Source organism: Hemiscyllium ocellatum, chromosome 4 (assembly GCF_020745735.1).
Source record: "Hemiscyllium ocellatum isolate sHemOce1 chromosome 4, sHemOce1.pat.X.cur, whole genome shotgun sequence".
In the NCBI taxonomy this organism is placed as follows: Eukaryota; Metazoa; Chordata; class Chondrichthyes; order Orectolobiformes; family Hemiscylliidae; genus Hemiscyllium; species Hemiscyllium ocellatum.
Window position 1 is genome coordinate 94907116 of NC_083404.1, and position 23319 is coordinate 94930434.

Here is a 23319-nt window from a genome sequence, read left to right on the forward strand (position 1 = left end):
GTTGTATAGTTATTTTTATTTATTCATAGAATAATTATCCTTGTGAAGGTGGCTGTGAGCAGCTGCCTTGAACTGCTGCAGTCCATTTTGAGGTAGGTGCAACTGCAATTTATGGAGACATTTCCAAGATTTTGACCCAGTGACACTGAAGGAACAACTATATACTTCCATGTCAGGATGGTGAGTGGCTTGGAGAGCAACTTGCAGATAATGGTGTTCCTATGTATCTTTTTCCCTTGTCCATCTGGATGGTAGTGGCCGTGGGCGCTGTCAAATGACATTTAGTGAGTTTCTGCACTGTATCTTGTGGATGGTACATGCTGCTGCTATTGTGCACTGGTGATGGCGGGAGTAAGTGTTTGTTGATGTGGTTGAAGACTACCTAAGTATGAATTATTGTAAATTTAATTTGTACTAATATTGTTTATTGTTAAATCAAGTATGACTATTGGGAATTATGTTTTTAGAAATGTAAAGTATTGTTGCAATACTGCTGCTTTCACAACACAAAGATGGCAAGTTATCTAAACACTAAATGCATTTTATAAGTTGTTCCAACAACATTAGGGTAGCATTGTTGAAGGATGTTGTGCTTGGTTGCATGTCCTTGATCTAAATTTTATCGAGTTTTCTTTGTGAAGACTTTTCCTAAAAACAAAAGGAGGAATTAAAGCACTGTCAACTTTAGCTTTATTTGTCCCTTTAATACAAGTCAATACAGAAAAATAAGTGCACCAGAACTCAGTATGAAGAGAGAGGAGAAAATGCTATTGTATTATTTGTGACGTTTTATGTCATATAAAATATATCATCGTCTTTTGTGACTGACTTTGAAAGAGCTATTTGTTACTGTTTACTCTTTCACTGCCCTTTTAATTTCCTAATTGTATGCAGTTTGTATGTGTGCTGATTATTTGAATAAACTCTTTCCTAAATTATTTCCATTTTATGAAGATGGGAGCAGAGGAAGGATCCTCATGGGAGAACATATTATGTTGATCACAACACAAGGACTACAACATGGGAAAGACCACAGCCCTTGCCGCCAGGGTAAGACATAATAGATTGAATTAATTACATACCTGTGCTTGTAAGTGGCTTTGAGTTGTGTTTTTAAACCATGTTTTGTTTCTTAGTTGGGAAAGACGGGTGGATGATCGAGGCAGGGTGTACTATGTAGATCATAACACCAGGACAACGACATGGCAACGGCCAACAATGGAATCAGTCAGGAACTTTGAACAATGGCAATCTCAAAGGAATCAGTTACAGGGAGCTATGCAGCAATTCAACCAACGATACCTCTATTCGGTAGATGTTCCTTCACTTTGTTTCCTCCTTGAGTTTGCATAACATTGCCAACAAGACCCATTTCATTTAGATAAAATATTTGCTACTTATCATTGACATTATATGTTTTGTCTATAAAGAATAGCAATATGTTTTTAATTTAGTTAAAGCTTAAATTTACAACTTGTTTTACTCTGTGCTGCTTACTGATTAAGGCCAAATTCAGACCTCCAATCCCATGCAATGAATGCCGCTGCATAGCCAGGCGATTTATTAGCAGCATACTTGCCTGCAGTTTGAAATAGAGGTTACTTTAATGCATGTTTCCTTGGCTGAACAGGAGAAGGCTAATGATGCTGATCCTTCTTTCTACATTTTGTAATGCATACTGGTTGAAAACAAAATACTAAACTTAATATTGTTTTCAACAGGCATCAATGTTATCGGCAGAAAATGATCCTCTTGGCCCTTTACCACCTGGCTGGGGTATGTTTGTCATAATTTTTGGAAAGATTATGCTGTATTGTGTTTAAAAAAAAATGGTATTCATGAAGTAAATGCTTCAGAACACCAATCGTACCTCTATATCAGAATAGCAGTAATTTGTGTCATTTGTTGAAAAGTTACTATATGTGATATCTTCAATAATGTAAGCGAACTAGGTTTACTTTAGCATTATTTAAAAGTTCAACTTTTTAAGTAAAAAGTATTCAATTTGATTGGCATGACTAATTTGCCTCTACTCTTTTTCTCCTATTAAGTCAAATATATTTGAAACAAGTTAAGAATTTATTTTAGCAATCTGGTAAGATATAAATTGATGAACACAGCAAAATGAATGGAAACTCAAATCCTGCATTTTTAAGATTTTGTTCTGATTACAATATGATAACTTCATATGACATTCTTTCAGTTGTTACACTGGGTTAGATCGAGGAGGAGAAATGTGGAGTAACAAAATTGGTGAAAATATGCAGGTTTCCACATTGGACCTCACGAATACCAGTGCTGCTTCCCCCCCTCCCTCAACCCAAAACAAAACCAAGATTAGTCCACCTTGAGGGGAAATAGAGGAGTGAAAAATAAAAGTTGTTCTTTGTTTTTCTCTGTGACAGAAAGGAGAGTGGATGCAAATGATAGAGTTTACTTTGTGAATCATAATACAAAAACCACTCAGTGGGAGGATCCAAGGACACAGGGGTAAGTATCTTGTAAGCATACTCATAGTTAAATAAATATCTTGATAGCTTAATTCCAGCTGAAGCAATGAAAGCTCAATACATACTTGTATAATTGTTTCAACAGAAGCTTTTGAAGCATTAATTGTTTGTCGTAAAAGTCATGTGCTCTTATTTCTTTAAGATGTTATGAAAATCTTAAATAATTATGGTGACTTGTTCATTTCTAAATTAATACAGCTCAATCAATTTTTTTGTTTCCTGTATCAGATAACTAGTTGACTTATCATAGTTTTACTTCAGGAATTATTTTGAAGTTATGGATAATAAATACATTTTGTTTTGTGACTTATGCTGCTGATTCGGATTATTCAATGATAAACAATCCAAACTCAAGAAATATATAGACTCCCTTTATTATTTTCAAGAACAGCAATATTAGAGGCGATTATCAGAAGAGAATTATTTGCCTGATGATGATAAAAAAAGTAGTAGACTTAACTTTGGGAAGAAAAGTATTCTATCAACGTGACCTTGTAATGAAGGTTAACTCCCAAACAGTTGATTTGACTTTGAATGTAACATATAATCAAGAGTAGGCCACTTGGCCCTTTTTAGCCTGGTCCATCATTTAGTAAGATCGTTGCTAATCAATTGTAGTCATAATTTTCACTTTCCTGCCTGTACTTCAAAACTCTTCACTACCTTGTGTATCAAAAATGTATCTAATTCAACCTTGAAAACATGTAGAGACCCAGTATCCATTACCTTCTGGGAAAAAAAACATATCCACAGCCGCCTGAGAGAAAATAATAGTTTTTACCTTTTTCTTAAAAGGTAAACTTTTTCTTCTTACTCTCTGTCCCCTAGTTTTTGTCATCTCATATGAGGAGGCATTATTCTGGTATCCACATCATGCAGTTTCTCAGGATTTTGAACCCAAGCCAAACTTACCTTTTAATGGGGAATGACATTGGCCACTTAGCCAACCCATTCCCAGAGGTGAATTGGCTAATTAAATATTTTAGTGAGGTTGAAAGTCTCTGATTTAAACTGCTTTTGTGTCTTTAACTGTGGGAAATTTGGCATTTTAAGGGAGAAACATGGACAGTTTCAGGCAGAAGTTAGGTCCTTCTACCCTAGTCCTTAGCTTATCCTTATCAGACAATTTCCTGATTCTTGAAAAAGGGATGTAACTCTGAACCTTGTATGTTCTATGACTGTAGTTAATTTTAGTTCCCTATTTTTGAGATTCATTATTTGTGCAGTTTACAGAATGAAGATCCCCTTCCAGAAGGCTGGGAAATTAGATACACAAGGGAAGGTGTCCGTTATTTTGTTGATCACAACACTCGAACAACTACCTTTCAAGATCCTCGTACAGGCAAATCATCAGTGTAAGTCCTATTCTTGATTCAAGTTGTAGGAATTAAAAAGCTTTGTGTATTGAAATCATGCTCCAATTATATTGACATTTTTTTAAAGTTAGGGCTTTGTAATTTATATTTGAGAAATAGTTTAGATTTTTTCTTTAATTGATTTAATATTGAAACTAAGTTGTATAATTTCTTAGAAGTGTAACTTTCTTAGAATGTTGGTGAAAACTTTAAAGAACAGATTGAGAAAAGATTTTAATTCCACAGCTCTTTTTCTGCCCAGCAATTTTCTTATTTTTACCCTTTTGCACTCCACATTTTCTCTGCTCATTTCACTGAGATGTCATTGCATGGGCTTTAAACTTATGTGATGTCCCATTCAGATAGCCACTACTCTTGCTGGAAACACTCAGCAAGTCTGACAGCATCTGTGGAGAGAAGAACAGAGTTAGTGTCTCAGGTCTGTGACCTTTAGTCAGCAGACATTTAATTTTCTGAATATTAAGCTCGCAATGTTGAATTGTGTTGATTGCCACCTTGCTGTCAGACCAGTTCAGGCTGTCTAATTCAGCACCGCTTAATGAATAAGCTAGAAATGTCTTGCTGTGCATCCCTCACTAACTTGCAGTCTGAATTCATAGAGTCAGGAAGAAAGCTCTTAAACGACCATTTATTCTTGCAAAAGAAGGCTTTTTCCAAAAATGTAATGTTTTTTAAGCAGCTAGATGATTTGGACAATACTCCCTAATCTTTCTCGCATTTTGAGGTACAGGGAAAGGATGTCACTATGTATAGAGAAGTATTATGTTTACCTATATAATTTACGTAATGTACATTCTTCAGTCATCACTTGATTGAGACATTTTCATTTAGTGCTTCAAGAAGAATTATCATTTGCCATTTAATAGATTGAAGCATGTGGACTTCTCTATATCAAGTGCTTTCAAGAAAGCAGGAGAGATAAATTAAGATGTTAATTTGAAAGTAAAACTTAAATAGATACCAAAAAGGTGGGAGCCACAATATTTTGTTTTACAAAAAGCAATTTAAGTATTTTAAGAAGTTAAAAGATAGTTAAAGGGATGATAGGGCAAATTATTCAGAAAAAAAGGCAGTGAACATGACTGAATAAATATTAATGAAGAGGAAAAATTAATGTTGCAATGCAGGAGGAAGGAGTCAAAATACAGAAAAGGTAAAGATACATAGAAAACAATAAATTGAAATCACAGTCACCTAAATTGCTGAGGAAAGTTCAGCTGAAGATAAGAATATCTAACCATGTTGTTTCAATTCTCCTTAGAAATAAGAATGGAAAAGTGACGAGCATTCTAATGACAGGGCAATCGGTCTGAAGTCATTGCGGATGCAAATAATGTGCAATGTAAAGACCAAAATGGAATCTCATTTAGACAGCCATGGACTTTTCAGGAATAGCTACCAGACTAATTAAATTGACTGAGTTATTTAAAATACCAGAGAGGGTTATGAATCTAACTGGATATTCTAAAGTAAATTAATAAAGTACTTCATAACCATATGGAGGTCTACAGCACAGAAACAGGCCCTTCAGGCCACTGAGTCTGCACCAGTCAAAAGCAAACACAAAACTATTCCAGTACCATTTTCCATCACGTGGCCCCCAACTTTATATATATTGGCATTGACGTTTCACAGCTAAATACTTTTATAAATGCAGTGAGAGATTCTGCTTTTATTACAAACAGTGTGTTCCAGATTCCCACTACCCCCTTGCATCTCCTTCAAACCACTTGCTCCTTAGCTTAAACCTATGCTTTTTGGTCATTTACCTTTCCATCAAAGGGTAAATTTTGCTTCCTTTCCACCCTGTCTCACCCCCTTTCACCCCTCACAGCTTCATATATCTAATTCCTGACTATAACACCAGCCAACACAGAGTCCGTCCCCTAAATTGAAAAGACCTCAATCTCCTGTTTATTTTTTCTTTTATTTTTATTAACCAAATTACAAAACACAGTTTACAAAAAACAAAATTTACAGCTGTATACAACAGCAATTTTACAAGGGAGAGGAGCAGCAAAGTTAGGCCCCAAACCCTACCCTTCAACCAGTTTACAGGGAGATGAAGACAAGCCTCAAATCCCAGTTTTACACATAAAAGACAGTGACATTTGTACATAAAAAAACTAATCCAGTTACATAAAAGTGCATGCAATACAGACCCAGCAAGCCCGCATCCCTCCCACCTTCCGACCATTCTAATGCAGCCCGCCCCTACCCACCTTCCGGCTCTTGGTCCACCCCATGCCCCTTCCAGTTCTCGGTCCACCCTGACACACCTTTTGACCACCTCTAGGACAGCCCGCCTTGGTACCCACCCGAGGTGACAGCGGTCAGGATGGCCTACCCACCTTCCGGCTTCACTAACCACCCTCAGCACCTTTTGACCACCTCTAGGACAGCCCGCCCCGGTACCCGCCCGGCGTGACAGCACTGAGGGCGGCTACCCACCTTCTGGCTCTGGGTCTGTCCCTACATACCATTGGGCTCTCACCCACCTCGATGTGCCATCCGGCCAGTGGGCTATCCTGGCACACCTTCTGGCCACCTCTAGGACAGCCCCTCCCCTTCCCTGGGACGACAGTGTGCAGGGTAGCCCACAAGCGTTCCGGATCTCAGCCTGCCCCTACGCGCCTTCTGGCTCTTGGCTGCTCTGACACACCTTTCGCCCAGCTCTAGAACAGCCCGTCCTGATTACCCCTTCTTGGGACGACAGTGTTCAGAACGACCTACCCACCATCCAGCTCTCAGGGCAACTGCATCAGGGTAGCCTACCCACCCTCCGGCTGTCGGGACGGCCTACCAACCTTCAGATTCACAGGATGGCCTACCCACCCTCCAGCTCTCGGGGCGACAGCTTTCAGGACGACCCATGAGCCTCACAGCAAGGCCTGCCAGACCCAGTGACATGCAAGATAATGCAGGTGATAGACCCAGGAAACCCCACAATACAAGTAATTACCAAACAAACACAGTCCTTTCTGGTACATAGTCCAAATCAATATAGCCTTCAAAATATAGAATCCACTTCCAGGAAGAGTCCACTACAGTATACAATGTGCATTGTCAGAAATAGAGTCCACTCCAAACTGCAGAGTCTGTTGCTAAAAACAGAGTCCCCAACCAAGGGCAGGGTCCACTCCTGGAGGCAGCAAATGCACACCCCACAGCACACAGGTGTTCAGTCTCGATGGAGTCCTGGTCCAGCCTTGGAAAACCAGGCCCACTCACAGGAATACAGTATATAGTACAGGTGCAGTTAACTCACGGGGGTTGGTCCACTCCTGAAGGAAAGGAGTTCTCCCAAACTGCAGAATACAGCAATTGCTCACTTTTCAGCACACATACAGGTGTTCAATCTTCAGAGGCCCAGTCCCATGGCTAAGCCTCCCCACAGAACAGCCCCTCTGGTAAAATGTATGTCTTCCATAAAGGCTCAGTCCAAACACCAATAAAAAGTGAAGACACATACAAAAAGCAAAGAAAGCTGGAGTCCAAGGGCTAAGCCCTACCATAAACTTAACATTGCACTCTTTTTGAGAAAAGGACAAAGAAAATAAGAGTAACACACAGGCTGTAACCAGCCAGTGAAACAACAACCCCCTAATGAGAACTGAGTTACACCTGAAACACATTATGTGCATCAGGAGTTCAACAATCAGTCCTCACTAAAAGGAATACCAGTTAACAAACTGGCTAAATAATTCAGCTAATTCAGAAATCAGGTTTACCTCCTCCGGAAAAGAAGGGAAGCAGAAACTAACAGTAACATACTGACTGTAACACCAGCCAGCATAGAGTCAGTCAGTCTCCTAAATTGAGAAGACCTCTGAATCTCCTGTTTTTTTTTTATTTTATTAAACAAATTAGAAAACAGTTTACAAAAAACATTTACAGCTGTACAAGAGACAGCAATTTTACAAGGGAGAGGAGCAGCAAAGCTAGGCCCCAAACCCTATCATTTGACCATTTTACAGGGAGATGAGGACAACCCTCAAATCCCAGTTCCACATTTAACAAGACAGTGACCATGACATTTGTACATTAAACAATATGGTTACATACAGAAGTGCAGACAATACAGACCCAGCAAGCTCCCACCTTCCGACCACTCTAAGGCAGCCCGACCCTACCCATCTTCCGGCTCTCGATCCACCGCATGCCCCTTCCAGTTCTCGGTCCGCCCTGACACACCTTTCGACCACCTCTAGGACAGCCCACCCTGGTACCCACCCGGGGTGACAGCGGTCAGGACAGCCTACCCACCTTCCGGCTTCACTAACCACCTTCAGCACCTTTCGACCACCTCTAGGGCAGCCCGCCCCGGTACCTGCCCAGGGTGACAACGCTGAGGACAGCTACCCGCCCTCTGGCTCTTGGTCTGCCCCTAAGTACCATTGGGCTCTCACCCACCCCATTGCACCTCCGACCAGTGGGCTATCCTGGCACGCCTTTTGACCACCTCTAAGACAGCCTGTCCCTTCCCTGTAACACCAGCCAGCATAGAGTCAGTCTCCTAAATTGAGAAGACCTCTGAATCTCCTGTTTATTTTTTTTTCCCTGTTTATATTATTTTATTAAACAAATTACAAAACAGTTTACAATAAACATTTCCAGCTGTACAAGAGACAGCAATTTTACAAGGGAGAGGAGCAGTAAAGCTAGGCCCCAAACCCTATCGTTTGACCAATTTACAGGGAGATGAGGACAACCCTCAAATCCCAATTCCACATTTAACAAGACAGTGACAATGACATTTATACATTAAACAATACGGTTACATACAGAAGTATAGACAATACAGACCCAGCAAGCCCCCACCCCTCCCACCTTTTGACCACTAAGGCAGCCCGCCCCTACCCACCTTCCAGTTCTCGGTCTGCCCTCTCACGCCTTTCGACCACCTCTAGGACAGCTCACCCCGGTACCCGCCCGGGGTGACAACGCTGAGGACAGCTACCCGCCCTCTGGCTCTTGGTCTGCCCCTAAGTACCATTGGGCTCTCACCCACCCCATTGCACCTCCGACCAGTGGGCTATCCTGGCACGCCTTTCGACTACCTCTAGGACAGCCTGTCCCTTCCCTGTAACACCAGCCAGCATAGAGTCAGTTTCCTAAATTGAGAAGACCTCTGAATCTCCTGTTTATTTTTTTTTTTCTTTTTTTTTTCCCCAGCACCCATGTGTGTGTGTGTGTGTGTGTGTGTGTAGTTGTGAGACATAGTGAGAGACGCAAAGTGCACAAATCTTTATTCAATATCCACCACCAGGAAAAGTAGGAAAACACCCAAGTGGTCTGTGACAAGCAGTGCCCTTCACGTCAAAGGGCACACAGGCAATTGCCCGAGGCAGGAATTGAACTCCGGTCTTTTTCACTGTGAGGCAGCAGTGCAACCAACTATGCCACCGTGCCGCCCAATCTCCTGTTTATATCTGTCAGGCAGGGCTCCCTGATTGGTCCAGGTTAACAACCCCAATCAAGGATCTCGTAGTCGATGAGATCCACCTAGCTGTGGTTCGAAGTTCAAATCACGTTTATATCTAGTTTAACAGGAAACTATATCTGTTGGGCGGCACAGTGGTTATCACTGCTCTCTCGCAGTGTCAGAGACCCGGGTTCAATTCCCACTTCAGGCAACTGACTGACTGTGTGGAGTTTGCACGTTCTCCACATGGGTTTCCTCCGGGTACTCTGGTTTCCTCCCACAGTCCAAAAATGTGCAGGTTATGTGAGTTGGCCATGCTAAATTACCCATATTGTTAGGTGAAGTGGTAAATGTAGGGGAATAGGTTTGAATTAGGTTGCGCTTCAGCAGGTCAGTGTGGACTTGTTGGGCTGAAGGGCCTGTTTCCAAACTGTTGATAATCTCATCTTAATCTTAAATCCTGTCAACCTGCTTCACTTACTGCTCCAAGGAAAACATCTTTGTCACTTCATAATCTCAATCTCTCTTCCTAAGTAAATCTATCCAGCCCAGACAACATTCTGGTAAAACTCCTGTGCACTCCCTCCAGTGCCATCCCTCCTATAATGTGAACTCCATCTCCACACAGATAACAAAAGCACATGTTTTTAAAGGGATAGGAAGCAGATTAGTAAGTATTGAAAAATATTTTTCTGACTGGAGAGAAAAATTGCAATGTGATTTTCCAGAGGTAGTATTAAGACTTTCTTTTCTTAGTGTTTTCTGTTTAGGGTATGAGCAGTACAGTTATGAAGCTTTTAGAACCTTGAAGAGGGTTAAAAGAATGGTTACCTGGATGATATTAGGAATGAGGAAATTCACTTAGGGTGAAATTGCAAACATGTGGATTGTTCTTTTAAACGCTAAGAAGCTTAAAAGAGAACAATAGAGGTATTCAAAATTTGAAGGTTTTTGTTTTAAAAAATAAGTAGGGAAAAGTATCCTCTCTGGCAAGAGGTTGGTGGTAATTTATTAGCTTGGACAGAGGATAGGCTGACAAACAAGTAGAGCATTGGGATAAATGGATTTTCTTCTGGTTAGCAAGATGTAAGTAGAGGAGTGCCAGAGGATCAATCCTTGGATTCCAATTATTTACAGTCTATATTAATGACTAAGATCCCAGGGATAGAAGGTACTATAGCCAAATTTGCAGATGATACTAAATTAGATGGGACTGTAAGTTGCGTAAAGAAATAAATTTACAAATAGATATGGATAGATTCGGTGAATGGGCAGAAAATTTGGCAGAAGGAGTTTAACGTGGATGTGAGATTATGCTTTTTGGTCTGACGAACAGAAAGGAAACTTACTGTATAAATGGAGAGAAACTTCAGAGTGCTTTTCTACAGAGGGATTGAATATACTCCAGCATAAATCACAAAATGAATATGTAGGTGCAGCAGATAGTAAGGAAGACAAATGGAATTTTGAGGCGCATACTACTAAAGGAATAAAGTACAGAAGTTGGGAAATGTTGCTGCAATTTGAGGCATTAATGAGATCACACCTCGAGCAGTTTTGGTCTCCTTACTTGCGGAGGGATGTAATTGCATTGAAGACAGTTCAAAAGAGATTCACTAGTGATTCCATAGGTGAGGGGTTTGGTTTTGTGAAGAGAAATTGAGCGTTTTGTCCTATACACTCTCGAGTTTAGAAGAATGAGAGGAAATCTAATTGAGGTATACAAAATGTTAAAGGGGATTGACAAAATAGACGTAAAGAGGATGTTTTCTCTTAAGAGCTGTCTAGAACAACAGGTTACAGTTTTGGGATAAGATGTAGCAGACTTAAATCAGATGAGAAGTTACTTTTCTCAAAGGATTATGAATTTGTAGAATCCATTTCCACAGTGGATGGGGTGGAGCCTTAAGTGAATTTAAGGAGGAAATAGACAGATTTTCAATTAATGTGTTGAAGAGTTATGGGGAGCAAGCAGGAAAGTCTTTTGAGATGCGATCAACCGTGGTCGTATAGAATAGTGGACCAGGCTCCAAGAGCTGAAAAGCCTACAGCTTCTGGTTCTTATTTTCTAAAATTAGAGATGTCTTAGTGTGCAAGTTTATTAAGGTATGAAATGCACTACTCAAAAGAGTGGTAGAATTAAATTCTGCAGAACCTTTCAAGAACCCTGAAAAATAACTTATCTGTGCGTTTACAAGGAAAAGGTAGAATATAGAGCAAAATTGGACTGATGTAGACATGATGAGTTGATAGGCTTCTTTCTATGCTGTAAATGTTTATAATTGTGTTTTGAGGTTTTGAAAAGTGTTTTTCTCATTAATACGTTTAGTGTAATATTGGGATTTGTTTTGACACCATGTTGTTTTAGGGAAACAAAGGTCTTGTGGTATCATCGCCCAACTATTACTCCAGCAAGACTCAGGTCATTTTCTGGGGACCTAAGTTTGAATCCCACAATGGCAGATGATAAATAATGAATCCAGTAAAAATCTGGAATTAAGAGTCTAATGAAGGTCATGAAAATATAATCGATTGTTGTAAAAACCCAACTAGTTCACATGGCCTTTTGAGAAGAGAATCTGTCACCATTATCCAATTTGGCGCACACGTGATTCCAGACCTAAACAATGCGGTTGATTCTTAACTGCCTTCTGCACAATTAGGGATGGGCAATAAATGCTGCTCCAGCGTGTGAAGCCCACATCCCATGGACAACTTCTTTTTTAAATCAAGCATTGATTAGTCTAGGATGCATCAGAGTCCCTGGTGCTGTTTGCATAATAAGGTTTGTCTGTTGTTTTTGAAGGATTCATTATTCGAAATTTACACAATATTATTTAAAAGTATCTCAAAAGAATATTTGAAAATTCAATTATTATCAATTTCTGTTATTTCTAATGGATGAAATGTAATTTTCCACAGTGCAAAGGGCCCACAGATTGCATATGAGCGTAGTTTTCGGTGGAAGTTGGCACATTTCCGGTATTTATGTCAGGTAAATAATTTTCTTTTTCCACCACACTATTTTATTCTTAATCCTAAACTTTTAGACTCTATAATTACTGAGGTAGATTTTTCAGAAATTGAGTGAATGTAATTTTTTGTAATGTAATTTAAAAGTTGAGGATTCAGTTTAATGTGATTACTTTGTTCTTTCAGTCTAATGCATTACCCAGTCATGTAAAGATCACTGTATCTAGGCAGACTTTATTTGAAGACTCCTTTCAACAAGTAAGTAGCTCATCAGGTACCTGAAGTTCTAAATTAAAAACTTGAAATAAAGACTTAAGCTATCACTTTGAGCTGGAATTTCAGAGAATTTTAAAAAAATACATTTACTGTTTCTAACTATGCAACTGCATTTCACTGTATACAGATTTAGGTTTTGTGTATTCGGGGTGGGAAAATACCAGTCGTTCAGCGGATTCTCTGTTTGTGCGTTAACAATCCTGTTGCTCCACTACTGGTTAGAGACAAAAAAAACAAATAACTGACAATTCCACAGAATATCTGCTTACACAATGAGAGGATTTGCACACTTTTTATTGAGAGACGTCTCACTTATCTAAATCTAAATAGTTTAGGTAGAGAATGGAAAGTGAGTAGGCAGGCAGCACTATTGCTGCTTTTAGCTTCTCTTGTTTTTGGATCACTGTAATGCTAGAAGATTGTTCTTCTCCATCTCCTCATGTCAGTTCCCCAAGCTTCACCCAATCTGTTAGTTTATTGCCACTGCATTAGAACATTGAACATAGAAAAGTACAGCACAGAGCAGGCTCTTTGGCCCACGATGTTATGCCGAGAATTAAACCCAATGTAAAATATAGTAACTTAACCTACGCACCCCTCAACTCACTGCTATCCATATGCATGTCCAGCAGTCACTTAAATGTCCCCAGTAACTCTGCTTCCACCACCACAGCTGGCAATGCATTCCATGCATTCACAACTCTCTGCGTAAAGAACCTACCTCTGATGTCTCCTTTATACCTTCCTCCTAATATCTTCAAACTATGACTTCTCAAACCAATCAGTCTTGCATTGGGGGAAAGTCTCTGGCTGTTGACTCTATCTATTCCTCTCATTATTTTGTACACCTCTATCAGGTGTCCTCTCTTCCTCCTTCTCTCTAGAGAGAAAAGTCCGGGCTTATTCAACCTTTCTTCATAAGGCAAGCTCTCCAGTCCAGGCACCATCCTGGTAAACCTCCTTTGCACCCTCTCCAAAGCACGGAGAGGGCTATATTTCCTATTTTTCGTATAGTAGGGCGACCAGAACTGTACACAATATTCCAAGTGTGGTCTCACCAGGGACTTGTAGAGCTGCAGCAAAACCTCGCGGCTCTTAAACTCAATCCCCTGTTAATGAAAGCCAAAACATATGCTTTCTGAACAACCCTATCCACTTCGGTGGCAACTTTGAGGGATTTATGTACTTGAACACCAAGATCCCTCTGTTCCTCCACACTGCCAAGAATCCTATCTTTAATCCTACATTTTGCAAACTAGTTCGACCTTCCAAAGTGCATCACTTCGCATTTATCCAGGTTGAACTCCATCTGCCATTTCTCAGCCCAGCTCTGCATCCTGTCTATGTCGCATTGCAGTATACTATTGACAGCAGCTCAAACCTTTGTTGCAAATTTACTAACCCACCCCTCAACCTCCTCATCCAAGTCATTTATAAAATCTACAAAGAGCAGAGGCCCAAGAACAGAGCCCTGCTGGACCCCACTCAACACTGACCTCCAGGCAGAATACTTTCCATCTACAAGCACACTCTGCCTTCTGTCAGCCAGCCAAGTCTGAATCCAGATAGCCAAATCTCTCTGTATCCCATACCTCCTGACTTTATGAATGAGCCTACCATGGGAGACCTTATCAAATGCCTTGCAAGTCCATATACACTACATCTACCGCTTGACCGTCATCGACCTGTCTTAATACCTCCTCCAAGAACTCAATAAGATTTAAGAGGCAGGACCTGCCCCTCACAAAGCCATGTTGATTGCCTTTAATTACACTATGCTTTGCCAAATAGTCATAAATTCTATCCCTCAGAATTCTTTCCAAAACTTTGCTGACCACAGACGTAAGACTGACTGACTGTAATTGCCAGGGATTTCCCTATTACCCTTGAAAACAGAAACAACATTCGCCTCCTTCCAATCTTCCGGTACAACTCCTATGGAGAGTGAGGAGGCAAATATCCTCACCGGCTGCTTAGCAATCTCCTTTTCCGCTTCCCGGAGCAGCCTAAGATAAATCTGGTCTGGCCTTGGTGACTTATCAATCTTAATGTTTTTCCAAAATTTCTAGCACATCAACTTCATTAATCTTGATCTGGTCAAGACTGTATCCCAGCTCCTCAAAGTTTTCATTTACAACAAGTTCCCTTTCCTTGGTGAAAACCAAAGCAAAAAACTCATTTAGGGCTTCCCCTATCTGCTTAGACTCCATGCACAAGTTCCCTACACTTTCTCTGATCGGCCCTACTTTCTCCCTAATCGTTCTCTTGTTCCTCACGTACGAATAAAATGCCTTTGAGTTCTCCCTAATCCTCCTTGCCAAGCCTTTTTCGTGCCCCCTCCTGGCTCTCCTCAGTCCAATTCTGAGTTCCTTTCTAGCTAATCTTCTAAAGCTGTGTTTGATCCTTGCCTCCTCCACCTTGCCTAAGCTGTCGTCTTCCTTTTGACGAGAAGTTCCTCTGTTCTTGTCATCCAAGGTTCCTTAATCTTACCCCTTCTTACCTGTTTCAGAGGAACAAATTTGTGCATCACTTGCAACAACTGCTCCTTAAATAGTCTCAACATGTCTGCTGTGCCCTTTCTGTGGAACAATTGCTCCCAGTCTGTACTTCACAACTCCTGTCTGATAGCGTCATAATTTCCTTTTCCCCAATTAAATATCTTCCCTCGGTAACTGCTCCTTTCACTATCCAAGGTTGTGCTAAATGTGAAGCAGTTGTGATCACTTTCACCAAAGTTCTCTCCCATCGCGAGATCTGACACCTGTCCTGGCTCGTTGCAGAGCACCAAATCCAAAATGGCCCCTCCCCTCGCCGGTCTGTCTACATGTAGCACCACAGTATTGGATGTATTGAAATTTATGAAGGGTGGTGTGTATGTTATTTGAAATAATTCAGATTGGTATTAACAATCATATGTTGGGTGAGGCATGACACTATTGGAGAAAAGTTATTGTTATGCAGTCACTGTATACCTTCAATTTGATGATGCAAACGTGCTAAAATAATTGATTTAGATTAGATTCCCTACAGTGTGGAAACAGGCCCTTCGGCCCAACAAATCCACACCGACCCTCCGAAGAGCAACCCATCCTCCCTGACTAATGCAGGCAGTGTGTGCAAACTCCACACAGACAGTTGCCTGAGGCAGGAATTGAACCCAGGAACCTGGCACTGTGAGGTGGCAGTGCTAACCACTGAGCCTCCGTGCCACCCAGTTGATCCATGTTTGGATGGAAGTAAACTTTAATTTAATTCAAAGGTCAAATGGAATCCTCACTGAATGGCTTTTCAGTGTTAGAAAAATTCACTTAATCAATTTACATCATATCAATAAACCAGATATAACTGACTACAACCTGTTACTTCTGTCAAAGGTCACTTTTGACAGTATGCACTCTTATTTTGATATAAGGGCACTTGCATTGTGTTCAGTAATTTCATAAATGAGAGAATAGAGAACCATTGATGCAGCCAAATTGGTCTGACTGCATATCTGCATATCATATAATTGTAGCATATGGTAGTGTGTAAGCTGTAGATGTGTTAAACATACCTGTTCTGCACATTATTGGAGATTGTGATAATTCTGGCAGTTAGCATCTGCAAACTGGAATGCAAGGTCATTTTTGAGAATAGAGAAATTTTAATCTATTATAACAAAGCTAATTCTTTTCATTCTTTTTGTAGTTTGGAGAATAGATGTTGGCATGGGTAGATGGACAGTAATTCTGAACTTTTTATTCCTTTTATTTTTCTATTTTTTTCCTATGATTTTGTATTTTTCTAATTTATTCCTCAGAATCTAAATCCTAAGTACCTTGTACCTAAGATAATGCCATATCTGGGGACTTGTAAACTTCTCACTGTGCTCCATTTGAGTATATGCGACAATAAAGCTAATTCTAATTCTTAGATTATGGATAACATCAAGAACCTACACCAATGGTTTTGACTACACCATTGTTGTATAACTGGTGTTTGAATATCCTCTAAATCTGTACATAAGTAATATTTTTACACTGCACACATGTACATGTTAAATTAATTGTATAAATGGAGAATCATAGGATCCCTCTACTGCTGTGGTTGTGCTTTTGTATCATTGTAGGATTGATTACTAGAAGTTAGTCAAGGGGAAAATTTAAGAAGGTGGTGGGATTTGGAATGAGTTTTCCAGAGTATGAGCCTCTTGGTAGCCAGTGGTAAGATCATTAGTGGGAGGATGATGAGGGTTGGTGTAGGCAGAAGGACGCAGTTGGAGAAGTGCTCAAAACTTGTTGAAGGATTGTGGATCTGGAGAAAGCTGCAGAAAGAGTAAGACGTGAGGCAATGAGAGGAGTTGAACATGAATTAAAATTATGAGGTGAAAATAAGAAAATGTTCCCTTATGGCACTATCACAAGTCTTTAGAATTCCTACAGTGCGGAAGAATGCCATTTGGCTCATGAAGTCCACACCACTCCTCCAAAGAGCATCCCACCCAGATACCACCTGCTAACTCTCTCACAGCATGCGCACACACACTCTCATCAACCCCCCAACCCTTTCCCGTAGCTACACTGTGCAACACTAAAACACGGTGCACTAGTGTGAGCGGAGGCAGGCAGAAACTAATACAAATGACTTCAAGCCATGTCTGCAGCCACCAGAATCAATTTAACTGAGAATGTAGACTCTACAAGCCCAGACTTAACAAAACGTTTTTACTGATTTCACTTTTGTGATGTTGCTTTAAAAAAAATTGTGCTTTGTCTTTCAATGAGTTTATCACTTAAACTATTAATAGTCTAAGTATCTGGTGGAGCAGCATTTCCGAAAGGGAATGATTAACATAAGAACAAGAGTAGACCATTGAGCCAGCTCCAGCATTCACTGATATCATAACTGATCTGTGGTCCATTTTCCTGCCTTCGACTCCTATCCCTTCATATATTTGCTTTAAAAAGTGTCTATCTTAGATATAAAAATAGTAACTGATATAGCATCGATTACCATTTGCAAAAGAGAGTTCCAAGTAGCTAATACCCTTTGAGTAGAGGTGCTTCCTAACATCTTTCCAGAATGATTTGACTGTGCACTCCCCCTCTAGGATTTTTACATTAGGATTAATCCTCGGCACAACATTGTGGACTAAAAGGCCTGTTCTGTGCTGTACTTTGTTCTGTGTTCTAAAATTGTCTTCATGGTGGTAGAAGGCTGCTTGTGTGACTGAAGTCCAGTGTTATACCACAGGAATCTGTGCTGGGTCTCTTAATGTATGTGATATATATAAACCATATAGATGAGAAATGTGGAAGGAATGGTAAATAAGTTTGCAGATAACATGAAGATTGGCTGGGTGGTTAGTAGTCAGGAAAACTGTCTAGGGTTACAGGAGGATATGATGCACTGGGCAAATGAGTGGCACTTGGAATTTAACTGTCAAAAATGTCAGGTGGAAGAATTCATCATGTTTGGAAGAATTAACAAGAAAAGGAAGCACTCAATGAATGGAGGACACTAGGAAGCTCAGAGAAACGGATGTATCATGGTGTGCTTGTCCACAGGTTTAGATTAGATTACTTACAGTGTGGAAACAGGCCCTTCGGCCCAACAAGTCCACACCGACCCGCCGAAGCGCAACCCACCCATACCCCTACATTTACCCCTTACCTAACACTACGGGCAATTTAGCATGGCCAATTCACCTGACCCGCACATCTTTGGACTGTGGGAGGAAACCGGAGCACCCGGAGGAAACCCACGCAGACACGGGGAGAATGTGCAAACTCCACACAGTCAGTCGCCTGAGTCGGGAATTGAACCCGGGTCGCCGGGCGCTGTGAGGCAGCAGTGCTAACCACTGTGCCACCGTGCCGCCCCACGGTTCTAGAAGGCAGATTAATAGAGTAGTTGTGAAGGCATATGGGACACTGGCCTGCATCAATCATGGCATAGATTATTAGAGCAGGGAGGTTATGTTGGAGCTGTACAGGACTTTGGTTTAGCTGGAGTAATGTGTGCAGGAACATTGTACTGGAGGGTGTTCAGAGGAGATTCACCAGCAAGTTGCCTGGGATTGGGCCTTTTAGCTTTGAAGAGAGGCTTGATAAACTTGGGTTGTTTTCTTTAGAGCAAAGAAGGCTGAGGAGGGATCTGATTTGAGGTGTGTTAAGATTGTGCGGGACATTGAGAAGACAGAGGGTGGTGGTGGAGGGTTGTTTTTCAGACTGGAGGCCAGTGACCAGTGGAGTGCCACAAGAATCGGTGCTGGGTCCTCTACTTTTTGACATTTACATAAATGATTTGGATGAGAGCATAAGAGGTACAGTTGGTAGGTTTGCAGATGACACCAAAATTGGAGGTGTAGTGGACAGCGAAGAGGGAAACCTCAGATTACAACATGATCCTGACCAGATGGGCCAATGGGCTGAGAAGTGGCAGATGGAGTTTAATTCAGATAAATGCGAGGTGCTGCATTTTGAGAAAGCAAATCTTAGTAGGACTTATATACTTAATGGATGGTAAGATCCTAGGGAGTATTTCTGAACAAAGAGACCTTGGAGTGCAGGTTCATAGCTCCTTGAAAGTGGAGTCACAGGTAGATAAGATAGTGAAGAAGGCGTTTGAAATGCTTTCGTTTATTGGTCAGAGTATTGAGTACAGGTGTTGGGAGGTCATGCTGCGGCTGTACAGGACATTGGTTAGGCCACTGTTGGAATATTGCATGCAATTCTGGTCTCCTTCCTATCGGAAAGATGTTGTGAAACTTGAAAGGGTTCAGAAAAGCTTTACAAGGATGTTGCCAGGGTTGGAGGATTTGAGCTATAGGGAGAGGCTGAACAGGGTGGGGCTGTTTTCCCTGGAGCGTTGGAGGCTGAGGGGTGGTGACCTTAGAGGTTTACAAAATTATGAGGGGCATGGATAGGGTAAATAGACAAAGTCTCTTCCCTGGGTGGGGGATTCCAGAACTAGAGGGCATAGGTTTAGGGTGGGACCTAAAGGGCAACATTTTCACGCAGAGGGTGGTACGGGTATGGAATGAGCTCCCAGAGGAAGTGGTGGAGGCTGGTACAATTGCAACATTGAAGAGGCATTTGGATGGGTATATGAATAGGAAGGGTTTGGAGGGATATGGGCTGGGTGCTGGCAGGTGGAACTAGATTGGATTGGGATATCTGATCGGCATGGATGGGTTGGACCGAAGGGTCAGTTTCCATGCTGTACATCTCTATGAAAGGATGAATAAAAGGACTCTTATTTGAACAGTCAAAACCGGGGGACATAATTTTAAGGAGAATTTTCCTTTTAGACAGAGAACGTGGTGAAAATCTGGAATGCACTGCCCAGAAGGGTAGATGCGGCAGAAGCCTTACAACTTTAAAAAAATATTTGGATGTCATAACATTCAAGGCTATGGGCCAAGTGCTGGGAAGTGGGACTAGTGTAGATTCATAGTAGTTTAGTCAGTGTAAACTTGATGGGCCTTCTTTATATCGTGTGATTTAATGATTATGAAAGTTTATTTGTTTAAAGCACTGAGGATATATCTGGACCATTACGTTTTGTTAAAAAATGACCACTGAAATGATAGTGGAGATTGTATGTCTTAAGGAAAGTAAGCAGCCAAGTTAGACTGACTATGGAACTGCTTGGACAGATGGCAGGTCAGATTAATAAGTTTTGTTGTCAGGAGTTGTAGCTACTTCATATCATTTTGGAGTTCAGTTAGTATGTAGCCTGTGAAAAGACAAGATCCCCAGCTCAGCCTTTGCCACCTTTCTCTTTTGAGAATTCTGTGAGAACTGAAACAGAAGAAGAAAAACAAAAAAAAGAGTTCTCGAAGAGGCTTGTGGAAGGCTTCCTCTGAACGCAAAGATACCAGACTGAATCTGGTGCATTTATCATATTTTATCTCCAAGAGCTAACAACCATTTGGCCAAAGATATTTTTCCAAAATTACACTGTACAGAGGTAGATTCTTTTTCTTTAACTAGCATGTGTGTTGGGACACTTAGAAGGTTAAATATTTAGTTCTTATTTCAAATAGTTAATAATTTTACTTTTTTGTCAAATGTCATTTTTATGATAAATCAAGAGTTTGTTTATTAAAGAAATGTTTAATAAGATGAAAATGATGAATCTTTTCATTATAATTCTAATGTAGATGAAGTACAATGTATATCGTTGGTCATATTGGTCACTGGATAGTAAATTCACATATGTTGTGACCAATGGAGTAGTGGGATGCGAGAGAGAGAGAAAAACGATGCACTCGTCCAACTTCTGTTGAAGCACAGTTGTGATTTATCACCCTGAAAGTCCGTGCCTAGTAATCCTGTCGATTATATTAGAATTATGTGCCCCTAATGACCACCAGTGCTGACTCAAATGATTTATTAAAGTCACAAGTTATTTTTTAGCCCTGTTGGTGTACACCTGCCAAAGTTACTACTGTGGTACACTTAAATTTCTGATCCAGTATTTCAATTTCAGTAAACTTGGCCATTGTTCCTTACAACATAAAATTGCATTTTTCTATATGTTTTCACTGTTCTTGATATATGGGAAACAAAGCCTTAGTAAAAATGATTTTTTTTTCACAGATCATGGCCTTAAAACCGTATGACCTTCGAAGACGATTATATGTAATATTTAGGGGAGAGGAGGGACTGGATTACGGTGGATTGGCCAGGTAAAACTCATTTACAGTGGTTTGCAAATAAAGATCTTAATTTCAAATCACATTTGTTAAAACAAAAAACTTAGTAAGAACCTATTGTTTTTACTGTCTGTAAAAATCCTAATGTGCCTGGTTACATTTGAATTTATATTTGTAAAACTAATTCATTATTTATATGAAGACTCTTGGAGTTTAAAAATACTTGCTACATGACAAAAGACATTCAACCCACTATGCCTGTATTGATTGTTTGAAAGAGCTGTCCAATATAGTCCCAGACCTTAGCATTTTCATATCACCTCACAAATTAGCTGTTTTCAAGTGCAAATCCTTCCATGCAGTGCATTTCTGATCTTAATAACCTGTGTGATTAGAGTTTAATCTCATTTCCCTCTAGTTCCTTTGCAAATAATTATAAATTTTTGATTTCTGGCTACTGACCCACTTACTGAAGACTTATCTCTACTCGTCAATATTACCTATTGTGCACATAAGGAGAACAATTCCTGCTGCTTCAATCTCTCCACATAATTGAAGTTCCTTATCCCTAGTATCAGATGGGTAAATTTCTTATGTGCCTGTTCTAAGCTGCTGATATTGAAATATTCCAGCTGAGACCTAACCAGAGATTTGTAAAGGTTTGGCTCCTTTTTATGTATTCAATCCCCAATTTAAGAAAGTGAAGTATTGTGGCAACTGCTACGATCATGCTTTATTTTATATCGTATTTAGATTTCAAAATTGTACTTCCTAGACCCAAGCCAGGGCCATTATACAAGAAAAAGCAATGGTTTATTACTGACCCTAGAGAACTCCAATGCAAACACCTTTCTAGTCTTAAAAAAACTACCTTTTCATCACTATGCTTTGCATTCTATCTCTTAATAATGTAATTACTATGTTACTGTCGTCTCTTTAATATCATAAACTTCTTTGTTCTGGATATGTCTGGTTATGCTGTTCTTAAAATCCTTTTTATAAATCCATTGCTAAAATACCTACTGCATTGCTTTCTTCAGCATTTGTTATTTCATCAAATAACTCAGATTAATTAGATGTATTTTCCTTTAAAATATTTGTTTCATGTCCCTTATTAACCCATGTTTCTTTAAGTGAGAAACCATTTCCTTTGTGACAGTAGTTTCTAATACTTTCCTACTATTGACATTAGACTGGTCTTTGTAAACCAGGTTCATCCCTCTCCTCTGTTTTGAACAGGATGTTAATGCTTGAAATTGTCCAACTTCTTTGAGCCACTTTCATGCCCAAGGACATTTGAACAATTGTCACAGTTGAGGTATCTCCATCTCAGTTTCTCACAACAATCTAGGATGGATCCAATCTGTACATGAATTTTATGACCTACACAACTTCTGAAAGCTATAAAAATTGTCTTTTCTTTTAAATGTTGAGGTTAGTTCAAAACATTCTGAATTCGCTAAATGATTTCACAAAAAACATTTTATTTTGAGTGAATTGGATTTTGTTAAATTGCAGGTTTGGTTTCCCAAGCTTGTCTAAAGATGAAGTAGATTATTAGAAAAACAAAAAACTGCAGGTGCTTTAAATCTAAAATAAATACAAAAATTGCTGGAACTGCAATTGGATTGGTACAGGATTGGTATCCCATGTGCACAGAGAAACTAGTGAATAATTCCGTTTGAATATTTAAAGACCATTGACCTAAAATGTTAAATTTGTTACACTTTCTGCAGATACTATCAGACATGCTGAGTCTTGTCAGCATTTTCCTAAGAAGTTGTTGTTCTTGCAATTTAATAATTGTTTCATCTATTATCTTTCAAACTTGTAGAGTGGAAATTCCATTTTTGTAACGTAGAAGATATTGGAATATTGACTTTTCTTAAACTATCAAGCGATGGATGGTATATTTTAACAGCGATGTTTAATTTTCTTTGTACAGAGAATGGTTTTTTCTACTATCCCATGAGGTGTTAAATCCAATGTATTGTCTTTTTGAGTACGCTGGCAAGAGCAACTATTGTTTGCAGATAAATCCAGCATCCACGATAAATCCAGATCACCTATCATATTTTTGTTTCATTGGAAGATTTATTGCAATGGTGAGTAGATAGT

General features: G+C 39.9%; 1 protein-coding gene across 4 annotated transcripts in view; it reads left to right on the plus strand.

The window, feature by feature from the left end:
* The window catches only part of LOC132815009 (NEDD4-like E3 ubiquitin-protein ligase WWP1), a 163687-nt gene that overhangs the window by 104276 nt on the left and 36092 nt on the right, over positions 1-23319 (plus strand). For all 4 annotated transcript variants that reach the window (XM_060823632.1, XM_060823631.1, XM_060823633.1 and 1 more), the window contains 9 exons: positions 955-1050; positions 1137-1311; positions 1722-1776; positions 2406-2490; positions 3737-3865; positions 12234-12306; positions 12471-12542; positions 21146-21234; positions 23147-23306. In XM_060823632.1, coding sequence (XP_060679615.1) covers positions 955-1050; positions 1137-1311; positions 1722-1776; positions 2406-2490; positions 3737-3865; positions 12234-12306; positions 12471-12542; positions 21146-21234; positions 23147-23306 — 934 coding nt within the window. The remainder of the gene's footprint in view (positions 1-954; positions 1051-1136; positions 1312-1721; positions 1777-2405; positions 2491-3736; positions 3866-12233; positions 12307-12470; positions 12543-21145; positions 21235-23146; positions 23307-23319) is intronic.